Here is an 11,431-nt window from a genome sequence, read left to right on the forward strand (position 1 = left end):
TAGTTAATTTCTAGTTTCATAACATTATGGTCAGAAAAGATACTTGTTGTTATTTAATCTTCTTAAATTTATTGAGGCTTGCCTTGTTTCCCAACATACGGTCTATCCTTGAGAATGTTCCATGTGCACCTGAGAAGAATGTATATTCTGCTGTTTTTGTATGGAGTGTTCTATATATATATCTATTAAGTCCATCTGGTCTAGTTTCTCATTTAATTCCACTGTTTCCTTGTTGACTTTCTGTCTGGGTGATGTGTCCATTGATACGAGTGGAGTGTTGAGGTCCCCTACTATTGTGTTGTTATTAATGTCTCTTTTAGGTTTGTTAATAGTTGCTTTACGTACTTTGGTGCTCCTGTGTTGGGTGCATAGATATTGATAAGTGTTATGTCTTCTTGGTGAAGTGTCCCTTTGATCATTATATACTGCCCCTCTTTGTCTCTCTTTGCCTGTCTTATCTTGCAGTCTGCTTTGTCTGATATAAGTATTGCAACATCTGCTTTCTTTTGTTTGCCACATTAGATTGGAGTATCGGCTTCCATCCCTTCACTCTGAGCCTGTGTTTGTTGTTGGAGCTGAGATGTGTTTTCTAGAGGCAGCATATTGTTGGGTCTTGTTTTTTTAATCCATCCTGCCACTCTCTGTCTGTTGATTGGAGAATTCAATCCATTTACATTTAGAGTGATTATTGATATATCGGGGCTTAATGCTGCCATCTTACTGCTTGTTTTCCAGTTCTTCTGCATTTCATTTTTTTTCGTCCTGTGTACTTCAGACTACCAATTTGACTAGGTAGTTTTTTATGCTGGATTTCTTAGTTTTCTACTTATTTATTATTTCTGTCTCTATTCTACTCTTTTGTTTAGTGGTTACCATGAGGTTTCTATGCAAAATCTCATAGATGAGATAGTCCATTTTCTGATGACCTCTTATTTCCTTAGACTAAGCTTTGTGAATCTCTTTCCTCTCCCTCTCCTGTGTTGTTTTTCTCACATCTTATTCCATCTTATGAATTTGTGGTTAAAATGACAAGATTATCTTTGTTTTTGGTGTTTTCTTTCCCTTTATCATTAGTGTTTTGCTTGAGCCTTTGCTAGCCTGTTCTGATGAATAGGTATAATTTTCTGATTTTGTCTACCTATTTATCTCCTTACTCATGGCTTTGTAACCCCTTTCTTCCTTTTTTTCCAGGTATTAGGGCCTTCTTGAAGATTTCTTGTAGGGGGAGTCTTGTCGCAATGAACTCCCTTAGCTTTTTTTTTTTCTTTTTTTAAAGATTTTGTTTTTCCTTTTTCTCCCCAAAGCCTCCACCGGTACATAGTTGTATATTTTTACTTGTGGGTCCTTCTAGTTGTGGCATGTGGGATGCCGCCTCAGCATGGCTTTGATGAGCGGTGCCATGTCCGTGCCCAGGATCCGAACTGGCAAAACCCTGGGCAGCCGAAGCAGAGCACATGAACTTAACCACCCAGCCACGGGGCCGGGCCCTCCCTTAGCTTTTATTTATCTGGGAAAGTTTTTATTTCTCCATGATACTGAAGGATATTTTCACTGGATAGAGTATTCTTGGCTGAAAGTTTTTGTCTTTCAAAGATTTGAGTATTTCATTCCACTCTCTGCTAGCCTGTAAGGTTTCTGCTGAGAAATCTGCTGAAAGCCTGATAGGGTTTCCTTTGTAGGTTATTTTCTTCTGCCTTGCTGCCCTTAGTTTTTTTCCTTGTCGTTGACTTTTGCCAGCTTCACAACTATATGCCTTGCACTAGGTGTTTTTACATTGACATAGTTAGGAGATCTGGTGGCTTCTTTCACCTGGATTTCCATCTCCTTCCCCAGGTTTGGGAAATTCTCTGCTATTATTTCTTTGAACAAGCTTTCTGCTCCATTCTCCGTCTCTCCTCTGTCCTGAATACCTATAATCCTTATGTTGTGTTTCCTAATTGAGTCGGATATTTCTCAGAGTTTCTTCATTTCTTTTTAGTCTTAGTTCTCTCTCCTCCATCTGAAGCATTTCTATATTTCTGTCTTCAGTGTTGCTGATTCATTCCTCCATGATATCAGCTCTACCATTCAGGAATCCATGTTCTGCTTTGGTCCTATCCATTGTGTTTTTAAACTCCAATATTTCTGATTTGTTTTTCTTTGTAGTTTAATCTCTTTTGTGAAGTAGCTCCTGAACTTGTTGAATTGTCTATCTGCATTCTCTTTTAACTCTTTGAGTTTTTTAATGATAGCTATTATGAATTCTCTGTCATTTAGGTTATAGATTTCTGTGTCTTCAGGATTGATTTCTGCATACTTGTCATTTTCCTTCTGGTCTGAGATTGAAGATATGTTTTCATACTGCTAGACAGCATAGATTTATGTTTCTGCATTGTGGTAGTGTTTGATTGCCACTTCCACTTGTTGCCACTGGGTGGGGGTCAAGAGCTGTGTATTCTGAGCCCCCCTCAATCCAAGGGACAGCTCCCAGGTGCCGGCCGGTGGGGAGGGGCTCTTTCTCCTGCAGGATCTTGGGGGCTTCTTGGTCTGCCCTTACTATCTGCTTTCCTGGGGTCTTGGCTTGGTGAAGACACCCCCACGATAGCTAGTCATCTCTTGGTGGGGTGGGGCCGCTTTCTCATGGGCTGTGAGGGACCTTGGAGAGATCTATGGTGCTCCCGCAGAGGGCCGCCACTCTCTCCTCTCTTTCCTCTTGGAGGCTTCATGCAGTCCCTGGGTTGCTATCCTTCAGGGAGGAAAAGAGATGTTCTCTTACCTCCTTCTACTTCCTCGGGGGGGCCTCCAACACATCCACCTTCCGACTATGGCTGCGTGGGTCTCTCAGACATCTTTTGTGTTGTGTGGATGTCCTCTGTTGGAATATGAATGTCCTTTTTGTTGTATCTTTGAGGGGGAGTTTATGGGGAGAACTCTCTGCCATGATGCTGATGTCACCTGGACTTTTGCCTTTTTTATCGCCTGCTTCCTAACCTTTTTGAGTATCTTCCTCATCTCTTTGATTGGAGCAAAGCTTTAGAACTTTATTGCCTCCCCACCTCCCAACCCTTGAGCAGCTAGGTTATAGCTGTGGAGCTGGTCTTTTGTTTATACTCAGATTTCTTATTTGCAGCTTATGTTCATTCAGAGCCAAGGCCAGGTTCAGCTGACCATAGAGCTTCTGGACACAGAAGAGGAGAACTCGGATGACCCTGTGGAAGCAGAGGTATGGACAAAATATATTGCAGAAACTGCATGCTGAGAGAACTGTCCTCTTCTGAGAATCTGCCCAGTGACTGTCTTATAGAAGGCCAAGGTAGTCCTTAGGCTTGTTTAAGGGTCAGGACTGGATGCTTAAAGTACAGGTCATTCCAGCCCTGTCTTTAGCTGAAGAGAAGGGCAGCCTGATGGTAGATATTTAGGGTTGGTGGCAGCCTCATCCAGCTCTTGAGTAAAGCAGTCTCCTCAGAGGAAATCTCATAGTTGGCAGCTTTCCTGTTTTTCTCCTAAAGTATACGAAACAAATGAGGTGCCATGTGCCCAGTATCATCTTGACTCTGTGTCATGTTTACTTTTTATTGGGATAAATGAAGCCAGGAGTTCTCAACCCCACAGAGTAGACAGAGTGAGTTGACTGTCGTGGCCTGGTCTAGCAGGTAATGTGAATGAGAGCTTCAAGCCACATGGATGATGTTGGGATATCGAGGGGAGGCCTGGTTTGTGGGAATATTGGCTTATGGTTGCCAGTTTTTTTAAGAGATGCCAGAAATCCAGATTTTAATTTGAAAGATACTGATTTCCAAACATTTGCCACCATACCTTTCATTCTTTAACAAAACCCTCTATGGGGAGATAAAACTTGTCAGTGAGCCAGCTTCTACCTATTTATGATTTCTGATAACTTTTAAGTATCTTAGAGAAACTTTGGGTTTTGCTATCTAACAGAATTTTTAAGCTGTGTTTCAGTACCAAGTAATAAACTTGTCATTATGGAAAGATTTTTTTGATGTTGAAATTTAAGGATTTCAGACATTCATGGAATTTGCTAATGAGGATGGAGTTCAGTTTTTGTGCTCTTTCCCTACCCGTATTTTGTATTTGTAATCCTAGCGCTGGTCAGACTATGTGGAGCGATATATGAATTCTGATACTACCTCTCCTGAGCTTCGTGAGCATCTGGCACGGAAACCAGTATTTCTCCCAAGGTGAGTGAACCAAGTTATGTCTCAGCAGTACACACTTGTGCACAGTTGAGGAATGGAGGCTTAAATGACTTGGTTTTCACTTTTTCTATTCATTGTTCTGTTTTCTGAGGACACTAAATCAAGGTTTATATAGCTCTTATACCATGAACTTGGTGCGTGTGCTAAGCATCAGGAAGATGAAAGTTTTAGAGAATCAGCAATAACTTCCCTTTGTTGGATAGGAATGTGATTTAAGGTTTGATGATTTGTTGGGAAGACTCACAGGACTCAGCATATAGTCATACTCACAGTGATGATTTATTACAGCAAGAGGATACACAGATAAGTCAGCAAAGAGAAAAGGTGCCTGTGGCAAAGTCGGAGGAAACCAGGCACAAGCTTCCAAGAGTCTTCTTCCAGTGGAGTCACACAGGACACTCTTATTTCCTCTAGCACTGGATTCTGACAGTATGTTTGAAATACTGTCTACCAGGGAAGCTCATTAGGGATGCTCACTGAATCCTTAGAGACTCAGTGCCAGGGTCTTTTATTGGATCCTGGTCATGTGGGCACCCTCTGCCTAGCATGTACCAAAATTCCAGACTCCCCGAAGGAAAGCAGGTTTTCAGCATAAACTGTATATTTTGTACAAATAGTTTAGGTACAGTGAGCCACTCTTAATCATTTAGGAAATGTTGAAGACTCTCCCAAAATCCAAGATCCCAGAACTCAAGCCAAGGGACAACCTTGTAAGCAGGCCTTTCAAAGGATAGCAGTCTTAGGCCTGCTATGTTAACTCTCTTCACAGAGTTTTTTAGTATATGGGCAAGTTGTAATGCTGGTCCTCTATCTGAGGATGAAAACAGAGTTTCAGAAGTAGATAATAGATTTTGCTCTAGTCGAGTGCCTTTCTTCCTTCCCAAAAGTTTAAAATTGAAATCTCATGTCTTATGTTTCCAGAAAGGTATTATCCCAGTATCATTAGACTTAGTCCTAATCAGAGTGTGGAAAAGCGTGGCAGCAGAAGGGCCCCGCCAGGTTCTTCCATTCACCGATTGATGTAGTGGGCTTCAAGCAGCTGCTCTGTGCCAGGCCCCTCTCTCTACAAACACTTAGTCTCTGCTTATGAAACAGTACAATAAACATAGTATCGTGTATTTCTTACCAGGTTGGCAAAGTTTTTAAAAGTTTTTTAGTCAGTGTTATAGAGGGTGTGGGAAAGGGAGACGCTTCCAAATACTGTGGAGGAAAATAGAAATTGATACAATCATTCCGGGGTGAGGGCAGTTAAAACATAAGGGACCTTTACCCTAGAACTTTAGTTTCTAGTAATTTGCCTTATAGCTATTATAGCTAAGGTTCTCAGTCTTTTTGGCCTTGAGACCCCTTACACTCTTAGAGATTGAGTATTCCAAAAAGCTTTTATTTCTGTAGATTGTATCTAGTAATGTTCACTGTATTAGAAATTAAAACTGAGAAGTGTTTAAAATGTTTATGAATTCATTTTCACAATAACAATTTGAAACCCATTGTATGTTATCATAAATAATATTTTAGTGAAAAGCTATTTCTAAAGAAAAAATTAGTGGAAAAAGCAGCATTGCTTTACATTTTTGCAAATCTGTTTTGTGTCTGGCTTTAATAGAACGGCTGGTTCTCATATCTGCTTCTGAATTCAGTCTGTTTGCACTATGTTGTTTGGTTGAAATATGTGAAGAAAATCTAGCCTTACTCCAATATGTAGCTGGAAAAAGAAGTATTTCCATATCCTTTCAGATAATTGTGGATATTCTTTGGTATGACAACAAAACTCTCTAAAGTGATAGTTTCTTAAAGGTTAGTTGCAGTATCAATGAAAATATCAATGAACTTTTCACATAGTTATGTGAAAATCCATTGGTTTATTTTGTACTTTGAATGAATTTTTTTCATGCATCGTTTTATAACTTCTTGTGATTGGTTAAAAATGTTAGTTAAGTTATGCAGACCTACCAAATGTTGACACATTTTCATTTTGCAATATCCAAAAAAATCACATTTATTAATATTTTCATTGATCTCATCAAACACATCTTTAACTAGTAGGAAGCTGTCAATTCATGGTGACCAATACCAATTTACCAAAATTCAAAAGTTTTACTTGAAACTTTAAATCTTATCATTGGCAATATATGTTCAGTTGTTTTCCTTGAATTGTCAGCATCCTTTGTTCATTTTTGAGAAAATATCTGGCAAACACCCCAGGGTGACTAGTCCACCTAGTCAGTCGTTCTTTCAGGTAAAAATGGTGATCCACTTACGACTCGAGTGCTCAAGGGCTTTTCTTCAAGAATTGCATTGTATTTCAGCACACAGAGGTGCTGTATGTGTGTGTAGTTCCCATTTATCACACAGCACATTAAGGAGATGTGAACTGAGGGGCTGGCATTTAGTAAAACATGTTATTTCTTCATCAAGGACATTCTTAAGTGAAACCAGCTTTCTTTTTTTAATTGCCAGTGCATGGCCAGAGAAGCATACAAAGATTTCTAAGGATAGTTTAGTATCACCAGCAGCATTTTTCTTCACTGTTACTTTAGCACTGCCAGCGCAAATGTTAATGCAGTGAAAAAGAGGCAAATAATGTTTTAGTATTATTATGAAAATAGTTTTGATCTCACAGACCTCCTGAAAAGGGTCTTGGGCACCCCAAAGGATCCTTGGACGAAAGAACTGCTGTTCTAAAGGAAACATGTATATAAAGATAGTCACTGAAGCAATGTTTTCAATAGCAAAGTATTGGAAACAATGTAATTGTCTAGGTGACCGCCTTTCTTTCCTATGTATGTAGGATAGCAGTAGTTGTGTACCATCTTTAGGAGAATTGGAAAAATAAGCATTCAGATAATTTTCTGTGCTATGTGGTTCAGATGAGGAGCCCTGATTGATTCCTTTTAAGGAATGATTAAATTAAGGCACGTTCCTCTGCAGCAGTTAGAGAATGAGACAAATTTGTGTGTAGTGAAGTGAAAAAATCTTCATGGCATTAAGTGAAAAGTTGAGAATAATAGAATATAAATATTTATAATATGACCTTATAGTGTCTTAAAGAACAATCCCAAAGCAGAACTGTAGCAAGTGATTATATATGTTAATTAGAAAGGGCTAGAAGATTTTAAGTCAAAACTACTAACTGGCTACCTCTGCCAAGGCAAGTGGGATTTGGAGAATCAGGAGTTAGGGGATGCTTGAAGACTTCTACTTTGTATTCCATGTATCTCTGCACTTAAGATTTTGGTTTTCTTTAACAATGAAACCATTGAACATTTTTTATATGTATATAAATAAAATGGTGAAAAGTGCTGTGAAAGTGTATAATAAGGAAAACTCCTTTTAGGGGGGAATCATGGGAATTGGGGTCTGGACAAGCTCTCATCCTGCAGGGCTTTCCTTCTTTGTAGGAATCTGCGGCGGATCCGGAAGTGTCAGCGTGGTCGAGAACAGCAGGAAAAAGAAGGGAAGGAAGGAAACAGCAAGAAGACCATGGAGAATGTGGATAGCCTGGATAAGCTGGAGTGTAGATTCAAGCTAAATTCCTACAAGATGGTGTATGTGATCAAGTCAGAGGACTACATGTATCGGAGGACTGCCTTGCTCCGGGCTCATCAGGTAAGAACCACTAACTGGAATTTCTCTATACATCTCCCTCCCCAGCCAGGACCAGGCCTACCCCAGAGGCTTCTGATTGTTTTTCTTCCTTTATGAAAACCTCCTCTTGGATTTGAGAATTGTTGAGTAAGCGAGTATATTAGTTTGTTAAGGAGGCTGTTACAAAGTACCACAGACTGCATGGCTTAAACAACAGAAATTTATTGTCTTACAGTTCTGGAGGCTAGGATTCTGAGACTAAGTGTTGGCAGAATTGGTTCGAACTTTTTGAGAGCTGAGAGGGCGAATCACCTATTCCATGCCTCTCCTAACCTCTGGTGGCAATTTTTGGCATTCCTTGGCTTGCGGATCTCTGCCTCCTCCTTCACATGGTGTTCTCCCTATGTACATGTCTGTGTCCAAATTTCCCCCTTTTGAAGGATGCCAGTCATACTGGATTATGAGCCTACCCTACTACATTATGACCTTATCTTAACTAATTAGATCTGCAATGGCCTCATTTCCAAATAAGGCTACCTTCTGAGGTACTGGGGGTTAGGACTTTAAGATACGAATTTGGGGGGATACAATTCAAACCGTAAAACCTGATGGCACCTTCCACTAAAGCTACTCCCAACATTTATGTTTCAAGTGGTATTGCTTGTATGAATTCTCTTTTTGCATGCTATCTCAATTGTGAAAGCTTCCTGGTACAGGTATGCAGGCCATGGGACCACAACCATGAAGTACAACATACAAGGCAGTGTGATACGCATGATCAACAAAAGAAACTAGGTGAAGTGATCAAGGGTAACTGGCATGCAGGCCCTGCTTTTGTTGAGTGAGATTTCTCTAAGGAGGTGATGCTTGAGGCCTGAATAACGATAAGGACCGAGCCTGTTGAAGAGTTAGGAGTTGGTACTTTCTCAGCAAAGGAAACAAGCAAGTACAAGGCTGAGAAGGGAGGAAAGGACTTGGCATGTTCCAGAAACTGAAAACATCAGTGTGGCTTGAGCCATAAAGAAAGTGGGATGCCCGAAGTTGGAAGGGCGGGCAGGGACCACATTACTCAGTCTCAGAGGCCAAAGATGGCTTGGACTGCTGTGAGGAGAATGGGAGTGTGGGCATAAAGTTGGAAGGACAGAGACCACTCAGAAGACTCCTCTGCTCCAGATGAGATGTGCTGGTGACCTGGACTAACAGGGTGGCAGTGGACTTGTAAGAATTATACAGGTTGGAGATAGAATTGTCAGGATATGGTAATGATGAGATGTGGGGAGACAAGAGAAAGGAGAACATCAGGGATGGTGCCTGGTGGTTTTTGGTTTTTGGTTTTGTTTGTTTTTCTTGAGTAAACGGGAAGTTTAGGGGTCTATTAATACGAAAGGATTGTCAGGTTGAAGGGCAAATCAAGCACTCTGTTTTGAACTGGTTACGTTTGAAAGAACTACACAACATTCAAGTGGCAGTTGTTGGGTGGGTGGGTTAACGTACTTCTCTCGTGGTGCTGTATGTTGTATGTCTCTGATTCAAATTATTTGGGGAGCTGGGCAACACCCAGTTCATCTTTGTATCCCCTACTCTGCCTTGCACACGGGCACTGATAAACATATGCTGGATACATATGGTATCCAGGTAGGAACGTAAACCTCCACTGAAGATCTGTCGTGCCTGGCACTCTACTGGGCAGGGTAGGGTGCTACCATGAAGGGAGAGTGGGTTTTAAACCCTTTGCTTTGCGCTGTCGTATTAGAAGTGGATTGCCATGTGGGCAGAAATGACCGACAACCACAACTCATTGTATCTCACTCAGGGTACATTAGAATCAGCTGGGTTGCTGGCTTAAAAATGCAGATTGTTGGAAGTGAGGAAATCTCCTAGTATCAAGTCCCCCAGGTGATACTAATGCATGCTTACACTGAGAAGCACTGAGCTCGTTTTGCCCAGACCTGTGTGGGCATTGAAGGGGCCCAACTCCTTACCTGCTCTATGTTCTTAACCTCCTTCAATTCTTTTCTTTAAACAGAGACTCCTATTGCCTTATTAATTTTTTTTTTTTATCTAACCAGTGGTATCAGCGACTTGAGCCCACATCTTTCCTCTGCTTCTTTAGGACAGAATTGGGCTTTGTATTTGAAGGGTTTTTTGGGCCTGGATTCATGTTTTTTTCCCTTGTTCTGTTTTGCAGTCCCATGAGCGTGTTAGCAAGCGGCTACATCAGAGGTTCCAGGCCTGGGTAGATAAATGGACCAAGGAGCATGTGCCCCGTGAAATGGCAGCGGAGACCAGCAAGTGGCTCATGGGTGAGGGGCTGGAGGGCCTGGTGCCCTGTACCACCACCTGTGACACAGAGACCCTGCACTTCGTGAGCATTAACAAGTACCGTGTCAAATACGGCACAGTATTTAAAGCCCCATAACTGCAAAGCCAGAGCAGATAACTTGAGGGGGGTGGTGTGTGTGAGGGCATGTGCCCTCACACATACTGAAGAAACAAGGAAGATGCCTTTCAAGCCTCACTGGGCCTCTCTGGGACATGGCCACCTGATCTGTGTGTGGCTGGTGCAACCTGGCACCAAGTGGGCTATATATAAGGAACGTGGATACCTTACAAAGCTGGAGCTGGAACTTTTCCCAAAGGGTTTTGGGTGTTAGCCTGCCCTGGAGGGGGAAGGAAATGCATGCAAGCATGGAGACATGTAGCTTGCTTGCACACACCAGCAGAGCTAGGACTGGAGTCTCCTAGGGCCTGACCTTCAATGAGGGAAGCGGATGCTGTTCACATTTTGACTGGATGGGCGTGCATTGACAGACTGGAGAAGGACTCAACGCTCAGATGGATTGTAACTCGGACAGTCACTGCTCCTCTCCTGTCCCCCCAAGAGGAAAAAAACTGGATTTGATTTTTTTTTTCCCCCTGGTCACGCGAGCACATCTAGATCACCCATTAGGTTTTCTCTGGGACCTGCAGTTTGGCTTTGGGATTAACATCTTGTGGATTTGATTCCTGATGAGTCCTTGCTGCCTACCCTTTACTCTCTCCTCTGGTTCTCAACCTCAACATGTTCAAATGAGTCGTCCTTTTTAGCTCCCGTGGAACTGTTTTGTACCTGCTTCTTTACTAGTCTACCCTAGTGCCATCCACCAGCTTTACTCTCTGACACACACACACAATTTTAACTTGGTTTTTCTTTTTTTTGTAAATAATGTACATACTGTCAATTTTTTATTAAAAGAAATATGCTTTGATGTGCTAGCATAACTGCTCTAGCTTCTTGTGTACCATAGTTCTCTGTGGCTTCAGATTTAGTACCTATGAACAGATGTACAAGACATTTATTACACTTTTTACCAAAGGGAGTTACCATTGTAGTACTTTTGTGAAAAACTTGTCTTCCCCCTTGCCCCAACTTTTTCTTTTTTTTTTGTAAATAAATAAAGCTTGGTTCTTACTTAAGGAATAAACTCTGAGCCCACGTCCCCTGCCCTCGGCAGAGCCCTGTGGTGAAGCAGGGTTTGGGCTTCACTTCCTCATCCACGGCACAAACAGGACTTTGCTTCAGTTAGCAATCAGTTGCACTTGCCCAAGTCAAAAAGTCCAAATTTTTAAAATAGAATACTTCATTATTTTAGTACTTTTTTTGC

The 11,431-nt window shown here is 41.4% G+C and overlaps 1 protein-coding gene across 6 annotated transcripts in view; it reads left to right on the forward strand.

The window, feature by feature from the left end:
- The window catches only part of SIN3A (SIN3 transcription regulator family member A), a 68,628-nt gene extending 57,583 nt beyond the window's left edge, over positions 1-11,045 (forward strand). For all 6 annotated transcript variants that reach the window (XM_008522261.2, XM_070574626.1, XM_070574602.1 and 3 more), the window contains 4 exons: positions 3,110-3,202; positions 4,087-4,181; positions 7,601-7,808; positions 9,976-11,045. In XM_008522261.2, the coding sequence (XP_008520483.1) occupies positions 3,110-3,202; positions 4,087-4,181; positions 7,601-7,808; positions 9,976-10,206 (627 nt within the window). In that variant the 3' untranslated portion in view covers positions 10,207-11,045. The remainder of the gene's footprint in view (positions 1-3,109; positions 3,203-4,086; positions 4,182-7,600; positions 7,809-9,975) is intronic.
- The last annotated feature ends 386 nt before the right edge of the window (positions 11,046-11,431 follow it).

Source organism: Equus przewalskii, chromosome 1 (assembly GCF_037783145.1).
Source record: "Equus przewalskii isolate Varuska chromosome 1, EquPr2, whole genome shotgun sequence".
Lineage (NCBI taxonomy): Eukaryota > Metazoa > Chordata > Mammalia > Perissodactyla > Equidae > Equus > Equus przewalskii.